Below are 26,750 nucleotides of genomic sequence, written 5' to 3'. Positions count from 1 at the left end.
AGATTGTCATAATGTGTAGTTTCGCATTTCATAAAATCTCGTCCCATGCCAGCTCTCCTCTCTCTATCTGTACTCTCTAACATACGTGAGATGCCAATAGTTTTCTTTCTATCGGATTTTATTGTTTTTCGTCCCACGCTTCGACATTTTCTATATTCCTTTTCGTCGACGATTTTTTCGTGAAGCTTTTCATCACATTTTTGCAGAGAATTTGAGAAACAAAGTATGAAAAATGTTTTGTTATAGTTCCACTTGGTTTCAAAACTTGTTGTTGTGTTTACACACAATACGTTTAGTGTAATAACATTGAGAAGAATTTTAATAGTAATTTGTAGTTGTTTGCGCGCTCTTCTTTGAATCCGAGTATCGCTGAAATCGTTTTGTTAGTTTACTACAATAAGCGGAAGCGTACAAATTTACATGCGCATGTACGTGTATTTAAAAGCGTTTTTTATAAGACAAAGTTAATCTCATTTGCCGTAAACACATTCATATGTTCATAGCTACAGTTGCTTTAATCTTGTCGAACGAGAAAACTCTTACTAACATTGCCTACAGGTTGATAATCAAAAATTTGATCGCTAATGTTATGTTTTGATCAGTTTTCTGCAAAACGTTTTTACATTTAACATTGTGACGCGTCATTTTCTTATACAAACTTCGTGCATGCGTCGATAGAACTGTACTTCCAAAGCAGCAGTTTTTTCATTATGTTTTCCTGGTATTTATTCTCGTTACTATCATTTTCGGATGGTAAACCCTTAATTGTTATCTACATTAAAAACCTAGAAGTTTCAAAATTCCGAAATTTCATATAGCATTGTTGGCGCATTTTTGATGGTCAACTGTACATAGTAGATTTATCTAAACGTACGCAATATCTAAAGCGTGTATAGAGTTTTGTATTTTTAACGTTTTCGAGTCTCTCGTTTTTTTGCATTTCCTTGCTCTCTCCTCCGTTCTTTTTCTATTTGAATGCACACGGAATTCAAACACGTTTGAAATGAAATGTATGCACAATAGATATTACAATTACTCTGAATAGGCTTTCTCTCTCCTTCTTGTTGTCTATGCAATCGGTGGTTAAAAGAGAATAGAAGAGAGAAAAGAGTGACGCAAAAATGCATGCAACGGAAAAACCATTAGTTGCTTATATATGGAATTAAAATATCGCTTTTCATGTCCAATATACCAAAATGAGAAGAATGAGGTGTCAGATGATCACTTCGTTGAAAATTTTCTTGTACATACACACAAGTTATGACTTTTTTATAATGTAAAAATGCTTAGACATGAATACTTATAAGTATTATTCCTTTCACAACTTAAACGCACATAAGAGATTTTTATTTCTATATTGGTTTTGTTAATAATAATTTTTTTAATTCGTTTTGTTTTAAATAAATGCAAAATAATAAACATCAGTGACTTCATAAAATATAAATATTCTTGATTAGCGTATAACACATACACGCAGGGAAGAAATCGCAACCATGTCGTGAAATTTCTATCACTCTCGCAAACTCTTACTTAAGTTTAGTAAACTTATTCTCCCTTTTTGTTTGCTTTTTAATCTAACGTAAACAAAAATAATAACAGACATATTAAAATAATTTTAAGCTTTTTTTGTTTTGGAGCATTGCCAATATTTGAAAATCGTCCTAATAATTAGAAATATTATTAGCTTTCATTTTCCTCTTTCTTCCATTCTTTCTACTAGCTGTAACTATGTAATGTATGTATGTAAGCTACCGTTGTACTTAAAAAAAGAGCAATACTTGTTTTAAGATAGAGTTTCTTCCCTCTTCTTTTCTCTTAGATTTGTTTTGGATGTCATATTATTAAACGCAGAAAATTATATTTGCAAATACCCTTCCTTTTTAAAAGTGCATTTGGGTTGGCTGGAAAGCAATTTGAATATTTAAATAAATTTACGAGAAAACCGCTTTAGCCGATATAATTTGAATTAATCTTTATATACAGGCGTCTTCGCTTAACATTATTAATTGGTGCCGTGTTATATGAAACTTTTTGAATTTTTTATTTAGATTAAAACATCGTATAGAAGAACATGTAGTCTAAATCGGCTCCTCTTTGAACTGCAATTAGAACGCGCTTGTTCTGCGACACAAAATCCAAGTAAGGTTGGTGTGGATGTCGTACACAAGGTACATATGAATAATAAGAATAAAATTTATTTAAATGTTCGTTAACAAATAACAATTTTTTTTTTCTTGTTGTTTTTAGTACCTAATCGTATCAAATATCGAAATAAATGTGTACTAATGATACAAAGTTATGAAGGGATATCGAAGATCAATAAAATACGGCATAATGCTCAGAAAACCGTAGAAATAGCCGCCGGCTTAAAGAAAGGCCGTGAAGATATAATCGAGAAAGTGAACGATATCAACCGACAAATCGATGAAACCATAAATCAAATAAAGGTATAGCTGTATATATATATAGAAATAAGGAATTTGTCCATGCCATTAATTTGCAATACTTCCTTTATGTAATTAATTAGAAAAATTCAAAAATAACAACAAGAGAAATGATTTTCCTTTTATATAATATTTGTATAAATAATAATTTTCCTTGTATCCCTTTTCGTTTTTTTTTCGATCGATTCATCACATAGATCTCAAAAAACAAACGAGCGCAGTAGCAGGCTTTGGGCAAACAAAAATATGATTTATCCAAATGGGAATATTCAGAATTACGTGATGCAATTAATACATCTTGTGATATTGAATTGTTGGAGGTTAATTTTCACTTCATTGCATTATCTTTAAATAAAAGATAAAAATAAAATATTAGACTTGCCGCCAAGAGTTTCATCGCCGCCTTAAGGTTTATCACGCCTGAAAAGTTAAGAATCGTAAACGTACTACTATGGAAGAGAATAGCTTCTAAAGCACCGCCAACCTAAGCAAGAAATCACTACTGCCCAACATCGTTATTTCCGTATACCTTTTATGCTCGCTAATGCTCCCGAAAACAGCAAGTTAATGTTATCTCGAAAAAAAAAGTTGACGTACCAACTTCTTCTCTTCTTCTTTTTCATAGCTAAACGTGGTTTATGGTACGCTCATTTCGATGGTCAAATTTTATCCGTTCTCTTTTGGTTAAAAATTGGAAACAACTTCATTAAAAGTACTTACAGGTTTCATTCTGTTTCTTCTGCTAAGAATGAAATATTTTTTTTTAGATCTTGAATACAAATTTTACGACCACAAACGGTTTTTCCAATTTTTTCACAAAACTCGTTAAAGCAAACCTATAAAAATGAATATGGATATACAACATAAATAGGTTGAACTCTAGTATGTTCTTGATCACCACCATGCAAGCAAAATTTAAAATTTAGATCAATATCGGAATTTCATAGATAACTTTACGGCTCTCTCTACCCTTTATGTCTTTATACCCGACATGATTTGTTGTGTAGATTGTATTAATTTTGTGCGAATGTATGTATCTTCTATTATGCCGAAAAATGCAGAATAATTATTTGCATTGGTTTCAGCATATTTGTCGGTCTGAGGTCTGTCCATGTAGTGCCTACTGATCCATCCTATCGTCTTCACTTGAAAAAAGATCTTGTATGGAAAAATAGAAAATTTTTAACAGCTTTCAGCAAAAACCAGTAGGAAATAATAGATGCGAAAGCTAAAAATAAAATGCAAGTGAGGAAAAAACAATGTATTAACAGTCGTAAGCGCTATTATTTTTGTCGTAAGCGCTATTATTTTTATTTAACAACAAAAAACAACAAAAAACAAAACAAAAAAAATTGAAACTAAACTAAATACATATTCAAATTTGAAAATTAATTCAATAATTAAAAGTAATTCAAGTCAAGAAACTAAACCATGGGTAATTGTGTCAGCAGGATGAGTTACATATAAGACGAGTTTGATGTTTGAAATTATATATGGTTTGAGACATACACGTAAAAATTGCGTCTAAGCTAACATATAATATACATCGAAAAAATTCTACCATGTTGCATTAACCCCTTTTTCGCTTTTAATTAAAACCATGTTTGATACTTTGAACTAATCTAGACAATGCTTGCATATGGTATAGAAATTAAATCAAAGGCACGAAAGATTCGTTGCATGTTCTTGCATTGATATATTTTAACGTTAAGCTATATATATATGTTGAAATAGTTTCATATACCATAAATTTTAATTACCATTAATTTTTTGAAATTTGCTAAAGCAAATCTTGCGGTTCTTCCACGTTCATTATTTTACGTTTTTTTGATTTGTGTCCAGAATCCCCCTGGTTTTATATGCTTCAACTTAAAGCTGAAGAGAAAAAGCATCTTAAATATAATAAAAACCATGTATCCGATAAGAATAGACGCTTTGTTTCAATTCCATTTGTAGTAACATTGCACATTTGATTCTCAACAATTGGCTTCATTCATAATTACCGGCCTTGATTATTATACAGTCTTTTTGATACCCAAATTTTTTTTATTATTTGAGCTTGCTCTTATATTTTGGATGTGGTATCATACAAAATAATAAAAATGTATAAATTTATATAATGTAAAACTCAAATTTTTAAAATAACTTCGGAATATGGAAAACTCTTCTTTATTTTTTATGCTTCCTATTTCTTTTCTTAATAAAATACGGTTCATGTGGTTTTATTTGTTTATCTACCGAAGAAAGAAATTATTATTTTTTTTTGAAAATAGGGTAAAATGTAATTATCATTTTTTTTTAAAAATAGGGTAAAATCGAATTATCGAAGCCTGGTAGAAGAGTTGCAAAACTGGTCAAGCCCCAAAAATTCTATGTCTACATATTTATTCCAGTTAATATGGAAAGCTAATAAGCGGACAAAGTTTTTATACGGGAAAAAATTGCTAATCATACTTGTTCAAATTTAAAGTCAAGTAAAATAAATTGGGTTTATTTCTTCTTGTGCATTGTTTTCTTTTTGTTTTATTTGTATGAGTTATGCAAAACCATATGATTTGTTAATTCCCATAAAGCTTTGTAAAAAGTCGACACAGTTGAAACTCGAGCACGAAAATGGGAATAACGCCTCATTGTGTCAGCCACTTAGTTGTTTTACTACCTTATACAAGTACTCGAATCTCTACGAAAATATAATTCCCATAATCTAGCAACAACCTCGTCTGCTTTATTGTTCTTTCCTTCTTTTCTATTTTTTCTTTGGGAAAAGAAAATCGTCAAAATGGTATGTGCTTGTAAGTCGAGGTATAAAATTTTAATCGCGACACATCGTGTAATTTACAGAGAACTAGAAAAAGAAAATTGTTATTAGATTACTTACCGAGTAATAAATTTTAATGAACCACTAAAATTTCTTGTTGAAAGTTCCTAAGAGTAAAGTGACGGAAATTTACTAGGAAGATTATTATGTATTTTATATCGCAATATGGATTTTGGAGTGAGATTTATGCTCGTTTTTTGCCTATCTCCTGTAGGTAAACGTGCCGAAACAGCGTCGCACCTTCTGCAAAAAGTGTAAGTGTCACAAGTTGCATAAAGTAACCCAATATAAGAAGTCGAAAGAGCGAAAAAGCGCACAGGGTAGACGTCGTTATGATAGAAAACAACAGGGCTTCGGTGGTCAAACAAAACCCATCTTCCGGAAAAAGGTAAGGCTTAACGCAATGGAAAAGACGATGTAGCACATGAATGTAGAATCAAAATGCTGGGTTATTAAGCTTTTTGGCGGGATAAGGATGTGCAATAGTAAATATTATCAAGTTTTTAAGGCTTCAGTTTAAAGTATTCTTTTTTTAACCTTTATTTACAGCCTAAAAATTTGAACAAATTTCTTAGTTCATTTCTCATTCGTTAATCGAATTTTTTGCTTCCATTTTAGGCTAAAACTACTAAAAAGATTGTCTTGCGTATGGAATGCACAGAATGCAAATACCGCAAACAAACTCCATTAAAGCGTTGTAAACATTTCGAATTGGGTGGCGATAAAAAACGAAAAGGACAAATGATTCAATTCTAAATTTGGTTATAAGACCTCTTTTTTTACCGCTTCTAAACGTAGTTCGTCATGTTAGTTGTAAAAATTGTAATAATTTTTGCGAAAAGGTATAAGAAAAATATAAGTGAACACACAAAATGTTACAAAAAAAGAATGGTTTTTATTAGGAATTCAATATATAAATATGGAAACGATTGAAATTTTAATGTTTTGTGGCTGCATTACTAGCTTATTATGTCTGTGTTTGATGTTATGCTGGTGTTCGGATTGCTGCAAAGTAAGTTAAAGTGAATAGGTCGTTTTCGGGCTTGAGTAATTCCTTTACTTACTCTAATATGTTTGGGTCTAATCCTTCTGCTTGCATTTTTATTTTAACAGCTTGAGTCGGTACTCCTACTTGCACCATTTTAAAGTATTTCTTAAATAGTTCATGATCACATGCCTTGACGCCTTGATGGCCTTGCTCTTTTTCCTCCTCTTCTTTTTCGAAGGGCATTTCTTTGCTAGACGATTCCAATTCATTCTCTAATTTTTCAGTGGCAGGTATTTCGCTACCTTTAAATTCCTCATCCGGTATAGAAGCCAACTAAAACTGAAGTCAGACCGGTGATATTAAGTGAAAGTTATTGTTGCATACCTTTGCTTCTAAAATTATTAAAGCAGCTTCCACTTTTTGTAATTTACGTTCCAATTCAATAAATTTGGTCTCACATTTTACCACAAATTCGTTAAGAAAACTACAAGAACTTATGAGAAAATTGTTTACAAAGGCCAAGATCCGTTTCTGATGTAAAGGGGGCAACTAAAGTGCAAAATAAGAAGGATAATGAAGAAAATGTGAAAATACGCAATTCCAGAATTGTATACAAACTTGAGTTTTATCCACATTTTGTATTAAAATTTCAGAAGCATCCATAAATTCAATTTCTTCGTTTTTTTACAATGGTATTGAAATAAAATTAACCTTTGTTTGTCTGTTTGCGTTTAAATGAAAACAGCTGTTCAAGTGGAAATGTAAAGTTCGCAATATATTGCGGTGTAGCCAACTTTTAGCAGAATATTTTAACAATAGTTGCCTATGCGAGATTCTTCTTGATACTTATAAATATATTCCGTTTTTGCTTTTGTGGTAGTATTTTATTATTAAGTTTATTTTTTTGCAGTTACAGCTTATGTTGTAAAATAATTATTACAAAGATTTGCAAAAAACGTACAAATATCCTAATTGGGATACATTAACTAAGATTCGTCGTAAAAAAAAAGAAAGTTGTGTTTAATAAAAAGATTTATTCGTACGGTCATTTTCTCCAAAAACTTGCGGTTAATTAAAATAAACCAATTTACAAAAACATAGAAAATCGTATGATTAGTCATAAAAATGAAAAATGTTACCTTTGTTTAGCTAAAATTCTACAATGGTCTAAAATTAAAAAGGAATTAGGAGTCTTTGCCGTTCTTCGTAAACGGGAGTGGTCCATCAATTTTTTTCCTTTTTCCGATATTTGCAACATCCATAGAAAGTGTTAACCGGAAATAACGTACATTATAATAATTGCATGCAAGTACGTTAAAATTAATATTTCAGAATTAGCAGTCTGCTAATTAAACGTGTTTTCTTAAAGTAAATTTGGAGCGCAACACCGATCAAATTTACGAAATTAAAAAATGAACTAAATTATCAAATTTTTCGATTTTAATTTCAAATTAATATTTTTTTAAATTTTGTTATGTGCGTTTTTCGTGCAGTGCGTGCTGCCATGATTCGGAGATCCCGCATATCTTCTTGCGAGTTGCCTGATGATCCCGAAGACTTAGATAGCCCCGAAGCTATTGAAGCTGGTTCCTTAACCATAGAAAATGACGAAAGTAAACCTGTACAAAATGGTATATTTCCTTTGATAATTACGTTTCGAATTTATTTTTTATTATATATTTATTTCCAGAGTTGTGGGAACGTTCTCCGTTTTACAATTTATATGCCTTACCTAACGATGGATCGGCGGTATTACGATTTGAAATCTTAACAGCCCGAATGATGCCACCAAATGGTGAAGATTTAAAAGTGAAACGTTATGTCGTTTATGATTTAACGGTACGTTTGGATTCAAAATTCGCAGCGGATTCTCGACCGGCTGTTATAAAAAGACGTTACACAGATTTCCGTGAATTGTATATTAAACTTAGGCGTGATCATCATGTTCTCATGTCTAGGGTAGATTTTCCAAATAAAGTTTTAATGGGTAACTTTTCTGCTACCCTTATAGCTGAACGTGGAGCTTCCTTTGAAGCATTTCTGAATTATATTGTTAATAATGAGACTCTAAAGCAATCTCCAGAATTTTTACACTTTTTGCAAAATAACGAATTAACTAAGGCCTGTCAATTAATGGATGAACGCAACGATAGCTGTGTGCCGATATTGGAAAATAGTTTCCTCTTATTAAATAAAATATTTATGGATCGTTCAAAGCCAGTTTTGTTGCTATTATGTCGTCTTGTTGCTGCTTGTACAAGCTGTACACCAATGCCTCACGAATCTGCAGAAAGATGGGCTGCCTTAGCCTTAAGCCGTTATGAGACTTTAAGCGATATTGATCTACTGCCCTTGTATATACCTTTGCTGAACACATGCGCTCATTTGTGGTGAGTTGTAGTCTCTTTATTTGCAAAATTAATTCTAACGTAGGAAATTATTGCTTAGGTGGCAACAGGGACATGATCAAAAACCTATAACTGATCGCTTAACGGATATGTCCAAAAAAGGCATAAGTATTAACAATGTCCCTAATCTAATCCAGGCTATACATAAATTGGATCCTCGTTCGGAAACTATTTAAGAAACAATTATATATAAAATAGACTTAAGGAATAAAAGTGCAATTTCTAAACGGTATATATATTGACATTTACTATTTGATATCGAATATTTGAACAGATATTGAATGCTTTTTTTACATGAATTTTTTTTTTTAATTTATTATGGAATTATATCTGCATTTTGTTTTGTTTGTTAAGTACATGTACTCAGACGATTTTATTTTTAGAAATATAAAAATAATTTAGAAAAATTAACTATGCGTTTATTATTACATTAAATATTATGGAGTAAAAAATGAATTGGTATTTATGCTGCTTGAATTTAAACCCAAGAAACTAGAAGTATCTCTTTGGGTAGCCACAGCTGCACGTTGGTAACGTGCTATGTGGTCTAAAGAGTGCGGGAGTATAGGACGGACGCTGTGTATTTCTAATAAAGTTAAATTATCCAATTTGGCATATGTTCCCTCACCTTTAATGAAAGCATCAATTGAAGTACGTAACTTTGATTCTCGAATATCGAAAATATCTTTAATTACAGTACGTAGCTCTTCGCAACGTGGCACATCGTCTGGAGCAGTACTCATTATTAATTGCGCTTCAATCATGTAATGTTCACTCGGCATTTTCGTAAAGTACCTACATCACAAGAAAAAAAGAAAATACTTTAGAACCGAATATTTGTGCTTCTTTTGTAAAATTACTTAGATATCTTCTCGGCTTCCTTAATTTCTTCCAACAACTGTATATCCATCCACTCCGGCGGCACAATTCTACATTTCTGATGTTTTCTTAGATGTATGGCTAGCCACAAGGGCACATGAACTGGCATTCCGGCACGAAATGGGCCAACACTACCCGATATTAAATGCAAAGGTTCAAATGAAAAATTTGGTATAACACCTATTAAAGAGTTTTCACCAATAAATTCTATTACACAAGGTTCCATTTTAAATTTTATCTTTAGGGCAGGTCTTGGATCTAAACTTGATTTAAGAAAAACAGACTTTCGTATATGTGCCAAGATTTGCAAAACATGTAAACATTAAATAGTATTTACTTAAGAGTTTTATTAAGTAATTAGCTAAAAACAGCTGTTTATTTCCACGCAATCCACTAAATTTAAATTCACATTTGTAACACAAACCTGTTGAAATGCGGAACGGAATATGATAGCATATTCACGATTGCAGCTTTCCTACTTAGAACCCCTTAATATTCTTAGTTCCCGTTTTTTGCTTTATTATCTAGTTACCGTACAGAAAAATTTATAAATATTTAATTGCGTTACCATTATTCAATAAATTTTATTCAATAGTTTGTATTACAAAAGATAAAACATTATAAAAATGGAGAAGTTATCTTTAACACTGCGACTGCCTTAGCTTCTCGTTGGCTAGAAGTATTGCATTTGGAAATATTAACGCTTTCTACCTTCGACATTCTAAAATCAGCTTCAGAACAGAATATCAATTCAATATATTACTTTATTGAAACTACTAGGCTCAATATCTCATGTACATTTATATAAATTAGAGCCGATAGCCTGTGTTGCTAGTGCTAAATGTCTCTTTTTAGTTTAAGAATTTATTTCATTTATCTAAAATTATAATAATAATAATAATATTTTTAACACTCTGAATAATTAGTTGATCTATTACATAACTCTGCTTTCCTTATTGCTTTACTAGCATGCTATATATTACCTTTCGTCGTCCCACGCCGGACAATTGCCATTTTTTGCCATTCCATTGTTGACGCATACATTTTTTGGGGACTTTGCGGTTTCCCCTTTTGGGAAAGAAAAACAATAATCGATCATAATTAGTCTTTCTTCCATATTTAAAATATTGAAAAAAATTTTCATGTGAATTTCATGTATATCGCATTGGGATATGTTTGAGAACAGGTAGCTCTGTTCGTGCATTCTTTCACATTTGTTGTTGATGTTGTTTAGCAGGAGGTTGTTGAACACGTAAGGGGAGTTTAGTGAAAGACAAATGGAATAAACATACACATATGTTTTTATATGAAAGAAAAAGATAAATAATAACATACGTATGTAAACAAAACAAATAATATACTATAGTGCAGATGTCAGTTGCATTGGTTACTTGTTCAATGAAAGCTCAATTCACCATCTGTCGCATTTCTGACACTATCAACAAGACATTGAGGTCAAAATGGTTTTTGCCGTCCCATATTTTTTTTAGAACTGCTTTCACTATATGGGAATAATCGTACAAAAGCCGGATGCAATGTGTGCTGCCGTCTGCTTGCTTTCTATCGTATACGTTGTTTTCAAATATTCGGATATGCTGTATGTTTGCGCGATTTCGGCCGCAGACGACAGCTCTCACGTCCAGCCCCATCTCTTCAGCCGCTTTGATGTTTTCTTCCAAAACCGGTCCCATTTTTGCTTTACTTGTTGTGCGGGGATAACTGTTCAGCACTACGTTGAAGGGAGTGAGAAGACTACGTGCATTCTGAGTGGTTTTATTAAATTTTTAGAGACCTGGCGTTCGATTTTCGCATATTTTTGAATATTTGGTGTTAATTCTTAAATATATTCGTAAAAGTGGTGATTTGAATAAGTTTGCAATCTTTTATATAATTGTATGAAAAAAGAGGATTTATCTTCCCTTAAACGCATTCTGAATAGTTTTATTAAATTTTTAGAGACCTGGCGTTCGATTTTCGCATATTTTGGAATATTTGGTATTAATTCTTCTCCGCTAGATGTATAGTGTCTTGATCAATATGCTTTTTTGATTTTATTGCACACTTTTTGCGGTTAAATAACCAAACCGTAGCGCAAATGTGTATAAAGCAAGTGCTAAAAGTCTTGTTGATTTATCATGAGCTTTTTTAATATTAACACTCGTTGATTTTCAATTTATAAACAACCATTTGGTTGCGTCTCGGTTTATTTTCAATTTATAAATAAACTATTTGGTTGCGTCTCGTTTCACGCTTAATTTACAAACAACCATTTGGTTTCGTGAAAACTAAGCCTTCACTTATAAACAATATTTGCGCACAACAGAGCTCTAGACAACGTCATGTAATCGCAGACAGCTAATGTAAATCCATTTACACCAGATAGTAAGTTTATCGTCTTTATTGCAGAATTTTAAAATATAAAATAGTAACATAGATTGATTTGCTATTTTCATGCCAGTTCATTTTTGTTCGAAGTTGAGAAGAGAGGAGTGATATAATAGCTTACGTGAAAATAACAAACTGGAATATAAATAGACTACTAAAACGAAGTTGTTAATCCGCTGTACCGTGCAAACACAAAAATTCGAAATCTTTAAAATATCTTTTAGCTTCAAAGCTTCAATGTTACGACATTCGTAACCGTTTCTAAATCAAACCAAAATAAACCTAATTCAGTAAAGGAAAAATAAGAATATTGTGTATAGTAGTAAAACGCTAATGTATTTCTGTTGAGTTTGTTATTTTCACTTCTATGGAATATTTAGTTTTATTGTATAATTAAGTGGGGTTTGCAAGAATCGCTTAAAATTTTTGTAAAAAGTTTATGAAGAATTGTGTTTAGCTTTAAGGAATGTTATGGAGTCTAAAAGTTCTAACGAAGCAGAAGCATCTGTAATAGCAAATAACAAAATTCATTTTAGCAAAGAAGTCAAGCATGTTATCGACAAGGTAAGCGTAAGGCAAGAATTACTTATAAATTGTTTAAATTTCACAAAATCTCCCTTTTTCGTTTTTAGGTTCTTAAATCGGATGACCCCATGGATGCACCCGATTTTAATTGCGTTGATTATATCAATCAATTATTTCCGAATGAGCAATCTTTGGTCACTATAGATGAAACAATACAACGTATGCAGTGTGAAGTGTCTTTGATTGATGATAATATCCGTTCAGTGGTTAGGGGACAAACAAATACTGGTCAAGATGGCCAACTAGCTTTGTGTGAAGCGCAAAAAGTTATTAGCACTTTGTACGAGCACATTATTGACGTTAAAACGCGTGCTGAACGTACCGAAGAAATGGTGAAAGAAATTACAAGGGACATTAAACAATTAGACTGCGCTAAAAGAAATCTTACCTCAGCTATAACTACTTTAAATCACTTACATATGTTGGTAGGTGGTATAGAGAGTTTGGAAATTCTAATTGAAAAGCGTTTGTATGGGGAAATTTTAAATCCTTTGCAAGCGATCACAGAAGTGAATCAGCATTTTCAACAGTATTCTGACATCGAGGAGATTAAGAATTTATCACAAAGTGTCGATAAGATACAAATAAGTTTGGCTCACCAGATAACTGAGGATTTTAAGGAAGCCTTCTCAGTAAAAAAAAGTAACAACCATCCGCGTTTGGGTTTTAATCAGTTGGGCGACGCCTGTAAAGTAATTTCTGTCTTAGATCCTAAAGTTAAAAAAGACTTGTTAAAGTGGTTCATCGCTCAGCAGTTAGAGGAATACATACATTTGTTTCATGAGAATCAAGACATAGCCTGGCTAGATAAAATTGATAAACGTTACGCTTGGTTAAAAAGACATTTATTAGATTTCGAAGATAAGTTTGGTGCTGTTTTCCCTTTAGATTGGGAAGTTTCTGAACGAATAACAGTTGAATTTTGTCGCCTAACTCGTGAGCAATTATCGCAAATCATGAGCAAACGAGTAAATGAAATAGACGTGCGTCTGTTATTGTTTGCAATTAATAAGACGCAGGCTTTTGAGCAATTGCTTTCAAAGAGATTCACAGGTGTGACTCTGGGCATCAATAATGACAATCAGAACACATCTTCCTTTACGTCAGGTGATGGGCAATTAATAAATTCGGCTTTTTTGGTTTTTCATGATCAAATAGGAAGTTGTTTTAAAACTCATTTAGACATTTATATACGCAGTATTGACCGCAATTTGGCTGAGTTAATAGAGAAGTTCGTCGAACAGGCTAAAGAGCCATTTAAAGCGGCAGAAGCTAAAAGTACAGTGTACCCGAGGTAGGAGAGGGGTTTTATTATACGCCTTAACCACGATTTTTAAATTAGTTAATTTTTTTGGATTTTACAGTTCAGCCGATTTATTTGTTTTTTATAAAAAGTGTATGGTTCAGTGTAATCAATTAAGTAACGAACAGCCCATGTACGAATTGGCTCTCGTATTTAAAAAATATTTACGGGAATACGCCAGCAAGGTACTGGAGTTTAGCATACCGAAGCTACTAACTACATCAACATCCATCGGTAAGTTATTTTTTACTTATAATTATTTTTATACCCCATACGAAAGAATGTGGTTTATGTTAATTTTTTCAAAATCCCGAAAGCTGCTTCATAGACTTCATAAAGCATATATATTATTAATCAGTATAACGTGTTGAATGGATTTAAGTGTTTCTGGCTGTTGGCCTCTCTGTCTGTCTGTGTAATGTCTGCGGCGAACATTCTTGCTAAACCGGTCAAAAGCGTACACTTGCAGTACATGAAAATATAAGGCGAGAATAACTTGTTATTCAACAAACATTTGCATATTCTATTGTAAGACAAGGCTGGTGAATATAAAAAATTCGGCTATAGACGGATGCATTTTTCCTGATTGTTTATTTTTATCATCTGCTTGTATATTAATTTGTTTTATTATTTATGTCCATTTGGCTTCACGTTTATTCTCCGTGCCGTATGCGCTACATGGAGTATTTGAATGAATTGCTTCGATTCCTTGTTTTACCTTTCATTCGTTATAATCCATTATGCTTAATTGATTTCTTATTTCATTTCATTGCTTCATATTGATTCATATTTGGTGTATGGGATAACACTTTATTTATATCTTAAAAATGCAAGAAAAAATCGTTTGAAAAATGATACCTTTTGCTAGGCAAAAGCATGTCTTTGCTAACTCGAGATATGCAAAATCTTTCCACTGCTGCAGGCCAAGTAATACACAACTTTCTAAAAGAAGGTGATGCCCAAAGATTTTCTAAAGGTGATCTAATTCGTATATGTTGTGTCCTTACTACTGCTGAGTACTGTTTAGAAACAGTACAGCAATTGGAAGATAAGCTTAAGGAAAAAGTTGCCGCCGCTTATGTTAATAAAATCGATATGTCCGAGGAGAAAGATGTCTTTCATCGGTAAGCGTTATTTCGAAATTTGCATAAAAATGTTTGTAAAGATTCCCTTTGTGCAATATGTGTTATGTCTATTCACAGAATTATTTCTAACTGTATACAACTTTTGGTCCAAGATCTGGAAACGGGTTGCGAAAGCTTTTTACAGGCCATGTCGAAAGTTCAATGGCAAAGTATTAGCAATGTCGGCGATCAGAGTTCTTTTATAACCGGTATGTGTGCAAACTTTAAGCAGACTGTGCCCGTAATACGCGATAATTTGGCGTCGTCCCGGAAATATTTTACTCAATTTTGTCATAAATTTGTTAATGTTTTTATACCAAAATACATTAACGTTTTATACAAATGTAAATTAACTTTGTCCGATGGCTGTAATAACGTTTTGGGCTGCGAGCAGCTATTGCTTGATACGCATAGTTTGAAAACGGCACTATTGGATTTGCCAAGTATTGGCTCAAGCGTAAATCGAAAAGCTCCGACTTCCTATACTAAAGTGGTTGTTAAGGATATGACACGAGCAGAAATGATTATCAAGGTTGTTATGACACCGGTTCAACCGTCTGCTCATTTTACACAGCAGGTCTTGAAATTATTGCCTGATATCACCATAGCCGAATATCAGAAAATTTTAGACATGAAAGCAGTTAAACGAGTAGATCAGTTGCAACTAATAGATCTATTCAAACGTACTGCCTCGACAGCCGCTGCGGCTGGGTTGAGCGATAACACTGATTCGATATCTACGGATGCTGACCAGCAAAATTCTACGGCAAATGCGCTAGACTCTACCAACGATAACATTAATATTATGGCTGATGCAACGAGCACTGAAATTTCTACCTATCAAACGAACCTAGCGGTCAATGCTACGTCTACACCTAAGCGAGCTTTTATCTTTAGTGTTGGCAATTTTACTGGTGCTAATAGCAGTGCAGGGGATAAAAATGCCGATAACTCCTCTCAATCTAGTGGCGACCGAGGACGTATACGCAAATTGGAAAATCTCTTGAAAAAACGATTACCTTAAATACTCGGTTCGCTTTTGTTTTGCTTTGCAAGAAAAAATCCCAAATGGGGAAATATAAAACATTCCATAAAAAAACAATGATGTGACTTAAATATAAGAAATATTGATTGTCTGTGGATGAGAAGAATGGTATTTGCGTAATAATAGACTTAATTTTATGATAAAAAATGGCATTTTTGTTGTTGGGAGCTGAAGAGTGTATTATTTGGAATTTCAATAAATCCGTAACCTACGCGTAATTATTCCATGCTCAGTTTTCCGAATAAAGGTAGCGGGGAGGTAAGATAATGTGTTACGTATCAGGGAATGGGACGGATGGGTTCAGTCGATTTGTTTTTGTACATGAGCCGATTTCAGATGATTTATGGATTGGTAGGAACTGTGACGTGGCTCAATTCAATTTTACCATAAACAAGTTTGTTGCTATGCTGTCGCAAGTTCTTTTTTTCTTTCTATTATTTATGATATTTTTACTCTGAGAATATAGGAGCCAAGCAAAGTGTTACTTCCAGCACATGACTTTTACCGCCGAGCCATTAATGTCAAAAGATCCTTTATTTGTGAGCAAGATTCACTTTGTATAACTGATTATATTTGCAAATTTTTGCTTTTACCAGGAAACAAAACTGCGACTAATTTGTTAAATCTCTCCCAAAATGCTGTAAATATTGTATGAATCTTAATCCCCGGAAATTTGCTTTGAAAGCTAACCATACCCAGTTCATGCAGTTTTAAGACATTGTTTACTCTAGTAGCATACAAATAAAATAAACAAGTCAGTGGCTTTCTTCTCATACGTGCTTATCATAGCATATTACGATAAGTCACTTAAGTTCAAAGAATGGGAAAAGGTAAAACCACTATAGTGGGGGACGGCTCTCCTTATACCACTCTTTAATTATCCATACAACAATAAGTTATAAGTAAGTGATAAGGCGTTATTTGGGTAAGGATCGAAAGACTGGTTTTATATGAACCATCTTCAATATAAAAAGATAAATAAATGTAACTTTTCTAATTATACCAATATTAGCCATATTCTTAGGTGTTCTTTCTCTTATCAAAAATGAAACTCCTTTAGATTTTTCAAAATGAAATTTACTTTATATCAAAATTCATATTTTACTTAGATAATTATGTGGATTAGTTGAATAATTCTTATTTTAATTTTTTTACGATGTCAACTCTCGATGCGACGCATAAGATAAGTTATAAAAGAGATTTTCCGAGAAAAGAGAAAAAAATCTAATATAAACTAAAGTTTTTCTAGACTATGACTATTGTATTCACTTATATAAATATATGCAAGTTAAGTAATATTACAAGAAAAAACAAAAATTGAATAATATTAAAAATGTTTTTGAAGGCCAAATTTTTATTTTCGAATTTTTTTCCTTAAAAGCCTAAAAATATGAGTTATTAATTTCATTTATTTTAAAAATTGGAAAAAAGAATCAACTTGAAAGAAAACAAAAGACTTAAGGCACAAACCTAATAATGTTTGTGCGTAAGCAAAAAAAAAAACAAGAAAAAAAAAATTGGGACATAATTCTTTCTTTTATAATTTCATTAACTTTGGTTTAATTCCAGCATTTCATTCAAACCGCGTAGAGTTTAAAATTATTTAGATTTTCATTTAATCTTAATTAAAACTATCCATTTAAACTAACAATTAAAATACGTATAAAATTGCTTAGGTAATACAAAGATAGAAACTAAATTATATGACTACAATGTGTGTGAGTGTTGTTAACATTTTTCTTTTTTCCTCATCTTATACAAAAAAAAAAAAAAAAAAAAAGAAGGGAGCTTTCGCCTGAAAAGTAACATTCGAGGTTACTTCAGAGAAGCACCTAATGATATTGGTGTCTAACTTGACAATCCATGACAATCTGCACTCGATAATTCTAAACTATATACAAAGTATTTCTTAAAATAAAATAAAAAAAAGAAAATAAGAACAATATTCACTCTCTTCAACTTAAATACACAGTATTTATAAAAATAGAGCTCAAATGCTAAACGTAGAAAATTCATATTTATATTGAATATATTTTTCTAAGAAAATAATTAAAAAGATACATTAAACTGCAACAATTTTGCTGGGATCGACTTTGACCCTCAAGAAGACAGTATCGTCCTTGATAAAGGGACGTCTATGGAGCATTTCGTGGGATATAAAACGAGGGAAGCCGAAACCCAGTTGATCTGGTTCGTTTGAAGGACGTTGAAAATTCTCCCAGGTCGGATCGGGTACGAAAGATTCGGCTACACCGCCCTGGCCTGTTTGGCAGCCCTGTTCGAAAAGGGTGAACGTAATGGAGTGAGAAAAAGGCCATTTCAGCAAAGCATCATATTCTCCAGGTAAGACCTTTATATACACGGAGACGTGGGTACTTTCTCCGGGTCCATTGCCGTTTAAAAACATTGAAGCCTGCAATTTGTAACCGTATTGAGAGGTATAAAACGGAGGGGATACTAATTCAAGGCCATCTTTGCCCTTAGCTTCTGACATTTTAACCGACCAATCAGTTATTTTCCACAATAAAGTTCCCGTGTAATTAATGGATAATTTCGATACAGCACTCTTTAGCATTTGTATTTGTTGCCCTTGTCTGGCTGACAAGGCCACCATTAGTGACAAATGTGCTGCCGCATTGGCCTCCAAATGAGATTCCAAGAGTTGTCGCGGTCCTTTGAAACGACAACCGGCTTCTTTAAAGGTACAAGCCACAGCCAACGATTTGCATTCGTCTCGTAAATGAGCATCCATATCGGCCCGTGGTATCGGCCCTATGTCGCAACGTTGTGGACACACTATGGTAACTCGAGGGCATTGATTGACATGTAAAGCCAATGTGTCCGCCGAAAATTCACGATTGCAATGCAAGCAACGTCTTAGTCTTTTAGCGCAATCCTTGGATTTATGCACAGTCATGCGTCCGCGTAGAACTCGTTGTCCGCACTTGGCCTCGCAGTATATCGGCTCCTGACCACAAGTTCCATTGTGTTCTTCTAGTCCAGCTCCAGAAAACTCACTTTGACAAAATTCACACTTTGTGCGACGCATAGTGCAAGTGTACTGCAAATGATCAGTCATCATGATGCGAGGAATTTGTGCACCGCATTTATTAGGGCACTGTGTTGCGTCATACTTACAAACGTTCAAATGGCCCTGAAAGTAGTGTAAGGAAACAGAAAGTTTTCAATAGGATAAGAAGCTAATCAAAAGATTTTCAAATCGTATAACATTTTAAGAAGCAATTCAACCCTTTCAGAATGTCGACTTTGAATACTTTCAAAATGAAAGCTTGTCAATCAAGCCTATGAAATCCGATTTCGTAGATTTTACGTGAGTGCACAAGTTCTTGGCTTTTTCCACCCATATTCCTTGCATTTCTTGCATTTTACTATATACAGACATTTATATGACCCTATTAAGCCAAATATTTATCGGTCCGCTCGATAACTGTTTATCATTTTTCTGGTCAAACTGGTCACCGAAGAACTTCTGAAGACTTATTTTCAATTGAGGCGGAAGAAAGTTCTACATAGAGTTCTATGCCGCTTTGTCATCGCGTTGATTGACAGTAAAGAGCGACTGGACTGGTGAGGTCACGTTTTGATACATAATTCCCTTGCCTTTAATCCTGTCAAATACAATGCATAGTTTCACGTGGCTGTCTTGCACAGCCGTTCGCGCATTATTGTCCTACGTAAAAAGCGGAGATTCGCAGACGAAAATTCTACCCAATAGGTTTTTCAGGTGGCATCCAAATACCGGGCTTATTCTTGTATCCAGCCGTTAGCAAATGATTAACAATTCGTTTTCGGTCAATGTTTGATGCCGCAGAGACGTTAGCAAATGAAATGCGTCGGAAGAATTTTATCAATTTTATCAAAGATTGATCCAAGACAGTGTAGCCCGTTTTTACCTACGAAATATGTGCTGGTTGTGGTAAAAAGTCTTTATCATTAACACTAACAACCTGCTCATAAGTTTCCCAAGGATTATTTTATTCTTTATCACTAACACTAACAGCTTACCCACAAGTTTCCCAAGGATTATTTTATTCTTTATCACTAACACTAACAACTTACTCACAAGTTTCCCAACGATTAACATTAAGAAAGTTGGGTCATTTTCAAAACGCATTCCATATTTTTCTTCTTCTTAGAAGCTATTCAGCGAGTCAACACAGCACTTATTTTGAACTTAACCAACAAAGTTCATAACTATTGTTTTTAATTATTGTGTCGACGGCAACTTTTCACAGGTGCTTTAGCATAACTTGACAGTGGCTGGGTTATTAAAACCACACGTTTCTAAAAGCATCTCGATTGAGAAAAAATTCGTAAAAATTTTGCAATTACCTAATATCTAGTCGGCTTTATTTTTCGATCATTGAGTGCCTATGTTCACTTGGCGTTATACAGTTATTCATATCGTTTTATAATTTTTCATTTAACGAAAGTGCGACTTAAATGAAGACGAAGGAAAAGGACGTATAGACGAGCAGACAAACTAAAATCGATTCAGAAAGTTGTTCTTAATAAAAGCGGACACTATCTCAAGCCCCTCTAGGTGCTTATATACATCGTCAAAAACTTATATATATATTTTGAACCACAAACGGTCTAGGGTATGCAAAGACTGTCCACTTACTTTTAGTTTTCGTAATTCATCCGACCAAGCGCAGCCTTGCTTGTGATGAATACAAAATACTAATGAACCCATAATCGCTTGCTTCGGATCTGGACCTGGATAGATCTAAAAAGGAAAGAGAGAAAGAAGAGTTTAAATGCAATTTTGATTCAAAATTTTCAACTTTATATTTATTTCACATATATTTCATATTACGTTACGGCGTATGATATGAATTGGGTTTGTCTGCCCTTTTTTATAATATAAACGATTCCGGTATGAGAGCCAGAACAGAGTAATCAGATGAGTCTCTGCAATTTTTCGTTAAATTCAAATTTAAATTCCAGTTAAATAACAAAAATGGCACATGAGTCCACTTCATCTAACACAGACGAGTAAATAGATGAACGTCTGGCACCTTGCTCACGAAACGAAGGTAAGGAAAAAATACCTCCCCCCTATATTCTTTATTTATTTTATAATTTGCTTGGGTCCATTTAGACTCCGATCGATTTAACTTTATCTCGATTTGCTTATAAAACAAAGCAATTTGCTAAAATATATTCCTCTTAATAATATTCATGCTTTCTTTAACTATAAAAAAAAGCATAATTGTAGAAAAATTTTAAATGAATACAAAAACGAATGATTTGCTGGAAGAGTGTAGGCGCGTTTATCGCCGGAAATGATTTTGTAATCAATTAGTACACGCCTAACGGTTAATGACATTAAAAGACTTTCACAATACTAAAGAAGTTGATATTTTTTCAATTCTATTTTTTTTTTTTTTTGCTTTTTATGGACATTTTTTTTCTTTTTCTTTATACCCATCACCGAAGGATGAGGGGTATGTTCGTTTCGTCAGAACGTTTGCAACGCTTAGAAGGAACCATTGGTGAGTCCACAAAGTATATATATATTCTTAATCATAATCAGATACTAAATCGATTTAAGGATGTCCGTCTGTCCATCTGTTCTAAACGTTCTCATGACCGCAAAAATGAAGCTAAAGTCTTCAAATTTGACAGAAACAGTGAAAGTTCATGCACGCAGGTTGGAATTAAAAATGGGCAAAATCGGTCGAAGGATACGTCCATAACAACACGCAAACTGAGAACACCTCTATTTTCCAAAGGGAATGAAAAATTGTGTTTTTTGCTCATTTTGCTCATAAATTATAGCAAATAACTGTACAAAAATTTCAACTCATATTTGGGTACAAAAAAAAGTGGAAAAAATTGAACACGCCTTTCCAATATTATATAAAAATTCTTGGCCAGTTTCAAATTTGGAATACACTTAAACATGTCCGCCTGTTCGTCTGTCCATCTGTCCGTTTACGTAACTTTATAGTATTTTTGGTAAACATTCTCTCGTTAGCGAAAATGAAAAGAATTCGGAATTGACCTAAACTTTTCCAAGGACACGCCTACAACATCCACATGCCACTGCCACTTTTATTTGAACTTAGAAGAAATCAACTGCTCCGACTCTACATTATAGAGCGTGAGAATTTTGTTGTTTCACTTCTTTTCTCTCTTTTTGGGATAGACCGTGTAGAGTGTAAAAGATTCGGTCCCGACCGAATTTATTTTTCTTACTTGTTTTTTTTTACTCTTAACCATTATTTAAAATGGGGGGAGACATTGTGTATGTAATAATATATTACTTACTGCTGTAACAAAGATAAATATTTTCTTATCTTTTCACTAGACTAACACAAAAGACTTAATTACTAGCGGTTGGCTGATGGGGTTTGTTTGGTTACTTTGGCAGGCTGTTGAAACCAGCCTTTGATTGTTATTCTCATCTGTTCAACTCGCAGTCAAATGCTTTATGCATTACATGCATTTCTTGTTTTTGTTCAGCTTCACATCCGGTTTGATTAAAAAAAATTATTGCAATTTGTTTTTTTTCCTTTATGCTTCTGCCCAGCGACCCTTCGACATAAAATAACATTTATCTACGCTGAACGCTGAGCGCTGAGCGCTAAACTAAGCTTTAACGTTCTGGTAGACTGTTTGTTGTGCGTGTACTGATAATGTTTCCTTTATTTATTCATCATTTTTATTATTATTATTATTATTATTTTTTTGTTGTTGACATCTTTATTAATCATTAACTAGTTCTTGAGCTTTGTTTTCTTCCATTTTTCCTAAAAAAAAAAAGAAAGCAAATTTCTCAGGAAGCGGGAGTTCATTAAACAAAAGTGTCACATCACACTTGATTTTTGGACTCAACATATAATCAACAGCAAGAATAACGACAACTAAGTAATTGACGGCGTCTGAGTTATATAAAAATTCACTGCCGAGACCTTTAAGACCTTTGTGTTAAGTACCAAAATTCATCTTAATGTAGAGAAGATGGTGGAAATCTTCTGTTGAAGAGCTTTTCGCTGATTTGATTTTCGCCAGTTACTGTATACAAGACTTATCTAATGATGCTCGCTTTTGGCCTATGCCCGGGTATTATATATGTGTGGGAATACTAGTAGGCGTTGGTACGATAAGATGATAGCCACGGCAGAGGGGAGGTTGCATTCAAAGCAGGGTAATGGAGGCGAGCGCAATAGTTCTAATGGGAGAAATGCAAATCCTGCTGCCATCGATGCGGCTTTACAATCAGCACCTAATGAATATAGACTGATGGCATTGATGATTGATGAATAATCGCAAATAAAATTCTTACGAAAGAAGATTTTAGTTAATTAATTACCGACCGATAAAATCGTCGATTATATTTTTCTTTGTTATATATAGATATTTTGGATCTTTTTTATCGCAGGGTTTATTATGCAACACATATTACCTGATAAATTATGCTGACCAAATGTACATGGTGTTGAGTCTTATGTCACCCCTTTCTTTACTTGTACTTGTACTTGTTTGCACAACTTCTTTATTATTCGAAAAAGTAGATGCATGAAGAAAGACTTTTGCATGATGAAGGAAAACTCAATACATCAAATGTCATTTGCAAAAGAATATGAATTCAAAAGGAGGTGTGGAGCAATAGTGCTACCTGGTACAATAAATTTCACAATGTGTGCAATCACATATAGGTTGACACAATATATATATATATATATATATATGTTTTTTATACAAATGAGTTAATTCATTTGTGCGCTTGAAACAAAAAAAGGGAATTTCTTAAAAACGTTAACAAAAAAAAATATGTGCTTCGAGTTTTTAAGGCATATATAGATTTTGTATACGATTGCTAACGTTTCTGCTGTTGTCACTATCTGAATATAAACCTTTGGACGCCGGATTGCAGACACAAGTACGTTACGTAGAAAAGCCTTTGGCTTAGTCGTTGGGAAAAGAAATTTGTTAATATCGTTGATATGGATGGTATGTCCATAACATGAAAAAACGTTCCAGAATTGGTCTTTAGAAGTCTTTATATTGATTCATAAGGTTCATCAAGAAGATTTTTAGCAAACGTAGAATTAGTCGTTCGCGTAAGTAAACGTAAAAGAAGGTGTCTCAAAAGTGCAATGGAGACGTTTGCCGCAACATGTAATGGAAAGAGGGTTTGATTTGAGCTAATGTTCGCCTCATAAGCGCAGCGATCTCTTAACAGATATCTTCACTAAATAATTCCCCAAACACACTGCGTGTTCCTTTCTTTTTCTGGAAAACAATTATTTATGCGGAAAAAGTGTCGCAAAAACATTCCGCGTAAGCGCTTGCGGTAATTTACATAAACTTCTTTAGCGTGATTTTCTCTTTTGGCGAAAAATTCAAATAGGCGATTACCAGACGTAGCAATCAATGGCCTAGGGTTGGCCGGCGATGATTTTGAACTCGCGACTATTAAATTGTAATGCCGTCCTCTTCTTCAGTTCGCAACGCATAAAGTATATGCAAAGTAATTCTGTCTCGGATAAATGCAGCAAAACGACCTTTTACGGGCATAGCACATGCGGAGAAAGAGAACAAAGGGATGTTTAATGATCCTCGAATTGGGAAGAGCAAGCATAGAAATTTATTACAATGAAAAGACTGTCTACAGCAACTAACAAAACTTTAAATGCAATTTTCTCCTTTAAACCCCGAAGCGTATAACTCTAATTTTTTCTTTAATTTTTTTTATAAGATTTTTTTCCATCACGTTTAATTTGACAGTCTAAAGACAAATGCGTGAAACATGTTCGATGCATTCATTAATTAAAAGGCTTGTTTTTTTATTGATAAAAGATTTCCCTTTGTTTGATTGTACATTTAAAATATTTTGCTTATACCTCAGGCCATAGGAGTATGTAAATTAAATGATTATTGCTTTTTTTTTTTTTTTTTTTTTTAATTCAACCTTGCGACAGTTACTCTCTCCTTGAAGGTGTCTCGTGAGAGTCACTCCGACGTTGCCATTTTTTAATATTCTTTCAAATATAATTCTTTTTTCTTCATACATGAAGATATGATGTTTTTTTTTTTGGTTTGTTGCGACTAAATGGACAAGAGCGATATAGACGTCCACCCAAAAAAAATTCAGCAACACTCTTAAAGGAAACAAAGTTGTCCTTGCTGTCCAGCTCATAAACCAATATACATATAGAATATAGTACAATATAGTACAGAGTAATTCAGTAAAACTGGATCAATTGTTTTGAATTTGTTTTATGGGGTTCGGTGCAGTCAAAGGTCTGTGCACAACAAATTCACAATTTCTCGCATTGCATTGAAGGAGGACGCACTGCATTAACGAAATTCAGCCACATGTATGCGAAATGGTTATGGAAAACTTTGATAAACCAGTGTGCCACACATAATCCTGTGCTATGTGCATTATTATGATTCAATAAGAAAAATTTACAATTAAGAAAAAGATTTCGATTTTTCTATTTATTTGCAAATTTTCAAATACTACCTTTTCTCACATACACTTAGTAACCGCTTTGAAAATAGTCATTCCATTGCTTTTCCTTTCATTCAGAAATAAAAACTTTGTCAAAAAGGTATCCTTGTTAAGGCTTATCGATCTCAAAAGCGCAGAAATGTATTAATTATCTGAAAAAAATGTTATGAAAAAAGACTTAACTGGTTCTTTATAAATTTTTTTTTTTTTTGCGCTTTGAAAGATTAAAGAGCTAATAATGCGCGCTTTTAGAAAGTCATGGAGCAAAGGAAAAGTTTATTTACATTTACAAGTCGTGAAGAGTTTCCAAGATTTAAGGGTTAAACAAGTTAATTAAAGGAAAAATCAGTCTTTTTTTTTTTTTTTTTTTTTTTTTTTTTAAATCTCATTCACGTTCCGATTATATCGTAAAAGAATAACAAACATTATGCTATATCTAGCATTAGTATCAAGTTGTACATCATATAATAAAAAAAAGTAGTAAAAGAACCGGGGAATCTTTACTTTTAATAGTCATTTTAGGAATTTCAATGTACACATGTACATACAAGTGACTAAAATATTAAAGCAAAGAGTTTATTAGGTCTTTCAAAGAATTTGAAAAGGCAAGCAAACCATCGCAGATGTGGTACAATGAAGTCGTTAATGTGTGTTTCCTTTTATTTAAATCTTCGCATGGGTCGTTTACTTTAACATGCTATAAAAATTAATTTTATCTAATCATAATATTTAAAATTAAAAAGAAGCTTCAACTTCATATACATCTCCTTTTATTTATGTGGTAATAATATTCTTTCATTTATTTATTTATTTTTCTTTTTTTTCTTCAATTCTTTCAAAGGGCATATGTTTCTCAAGAATGTATTCTAAAAATGAAATTGAAAAACAAAAACAAGAAAGAAACAACTATATTGATTTTTATAAAGATACATAAATAAAAGCACAACAATCTATGCCGCGTATAACAAATTGACTCTTAGCATGGGTCGCCCCACCCCCTTCGTATCATTTATCTAAAGTGTATAGATTTCAGCACCACTTTGGAGTGCAAGCAAGTGTCTGGTTTCTGAAGTTTGTGATGCTTATGCTAATCAAGAAGGGGAAGTCGAAGACATTGTGTAAATTAAGAAATTTCTTCATTGTTTCATTATCTTATTTTCTACTTTCCTGGGTTTTTTACGACAAATATAAAAATGGTCTAGCAATGTGTGCGTGAATTTTTTTAACTCTTCCTTTAAACTATCATTTATATTTTATTATTATTTACCTCTAAACTTTTCC

General features: G+C 33.0%; 6 protein-coding genes and 1 long non-coding RNA gene across 9 annotated transcripts in view; 4 read left to right on the top strand and 3 right to left on the bottom strand.

Annotated features, from left to right (window-relative positions):
• LOC119633832 lies at positions 1–2,907 on the top strand. 2 transcript variants are annotated; one of them, XR_005246895.1, is made up of 4 exons: positions 1–558; positions 2,049–2,168; positions 2,248–2,447; positions 2,642–2,907. It is a non-coding gene; the product is annotated as an uncharacterized LOC119633832 (long non-coding RNA). The 2 variants fall into 2 exon arrangements; XR_005246894.1 differs by having other exon boundaries at positions 1–721.
• Positions 2,908–5,096: 2,189 nt separating this feature from the next.
• On the top strand, positions 5,097–6,132 carry LOC119633700 (60S ribosomal protein L44). The gene is made up of 3 exons (XM_038027386.1): positions 5,097–5,226; positions 5,477–5,650; positions 5,881–6,132. Exons 1-3 carry the CDS (start codon positions 5,224–5,226, stop codon positions 6,016–6,018), a joined length of 315 nt encoding a protein of 104 aa, XP_037883314.1. The 5' UTR covers positions 5,097–5,223; the 3' UTR covers positions 6,019–6,132.
• A 43-nt stretch (positions 6,133–6,175) lies between these two features.
• LOC119634080 (WASH complex subunit 3) lies at positions 6,176–7,038 on the bottom strand. 2 transcript variants are annotated; one of them, XM_038028013.1, is made up of 4 exons: positions 6,869–7,038; positions 6,635–6,799; positions 6,327–6,583; positions 6,176–6,267 (listed from the first exon to the last, which is right to left on the bottom strand). In XM_038028013.1, exons 1-4 carry the CDS (start codon positions 6,911–6,913, stop codon positions 6,222–6,224), a joined length of 513 nt encoding a protein of 170 aa, XP_037883941.1. In that variant the 5' UTR covers positions 6,914–7,038; the 3' UTR covers positions 6,176–6,221. The 2 variants fall into 2 exon arrangements, with proteins under 2 accessions (XP_037883941.1, XP_037883942.1); XM_038028014.1 differs by having other exon boundaries at positions 6,865–6,908.
• A 154-nt stretch (positions 7,039–7,192) lies between these two features.
• Positions 7,193–9,002, top strand: LOC119634078 (sorting nexin-21). Its single transcript, XM_038028011.1, has 4 exons — positions 7,193–7,559; positions 7,744–7,881; positions 7,941–8,640; positions 8,699–9,002. Coding segments are annotated over exons 1-4 (975 nt in total). The 5' UTR covers positions 7,193–7,558; the 3' UTR covers positions 8,835–9,002.
• A 40-nt stretch (positions 9,003–9,042) lies between these two features.
• Positions 9,043–9,986, bottom strand: LOC119634079 (probable DNA replication complex GINS protein PSF2). Its single transcript, XM_038028012.1, has 2 exons — positions 9,519–9,986; positions 9,043–9,453 (listed from the first exon to the last, which is right to left on the bottom strand). The coding sequence occupies exons 1-2, from the start codon at positions 9,761–9,763 to the stop codon at positions 9,096–9,098; spliced, it is 603 nt and encodes a 200-aa protein (XP_037883940.1). The 5' UTR covers positions 9,764–9,986; the 3' UTR covers positions 9,043–9,095.
• A 2,345-nt stretch (positions 9,987–12,331) lies between these two features.
• Positions 12,332–17,317, top strand: LOC119633920 (vacuolar protein sorting-associated protein 53 homolog). Its single transcript, XM_038027752.1, has 5 exons — positions 12,332–12,486; positions 12,555–13,801; positions 13,872–14,044; positions 14,679–14,934; positions 15,013–17,317. The coding sequence occupies exons 1-5, from the start codon at positions 12,394–12,396 to the stop codon at positions 15,956–15,958; spliced, it is 2,715 nt and encodes a 904-aa protein (XP_037883680.1). The 5' UTR covers positions 12,332–12,393; the 3' UTR covers positions 15,959–17,317.
• Positions 17,318–17,367: 50 nt separating this feature from the next.
• LOC119634248 (TNF receptor-associated factor 4-like) overlaps positions 17,368–26,750 on the bottom strand; it is a 29,847-nt gene continuing 20,464 nt past the window's right edge. Inside the window, exons 2-3 of the mRNA XM_038028314.1 lie at positions 20,625–20,729; positions 17,368–19,133 (exon numbers count right to left, since the gene is read on the bottom strand). Coding sequence (XP_037884242.1) covers positions 18,042–19,133; positions 20,625–20,729 — 1,197 coding nt within the window. The 3' untranslated portion in view covers positions 17,368–18,041. The remainder of the gene's footprint in view (positions 19,134–20,624; positions 20,730–26,750) is intronic.

Source organism: Glossina fuscipes, unplaced genomic scaffold, assembly GCF_014805625.2.
Source record: "Glossina fuscipes isolate IAEA_lab_2018 unplaced genomic scaffold, Yale_Gfus_2 2, whole genome shotgun sequence".
NCBI lineage: Eukaryota > Metazoa > Arthropoda > Insecta > Diptera > Glossinidae > Glossina > Glossina fuscipes.
The sequence above is the reverse complement of the archived record's forward strand: the minus strand, read 5'-3'. Positions and strand labels throughout refer to the sequence as shown.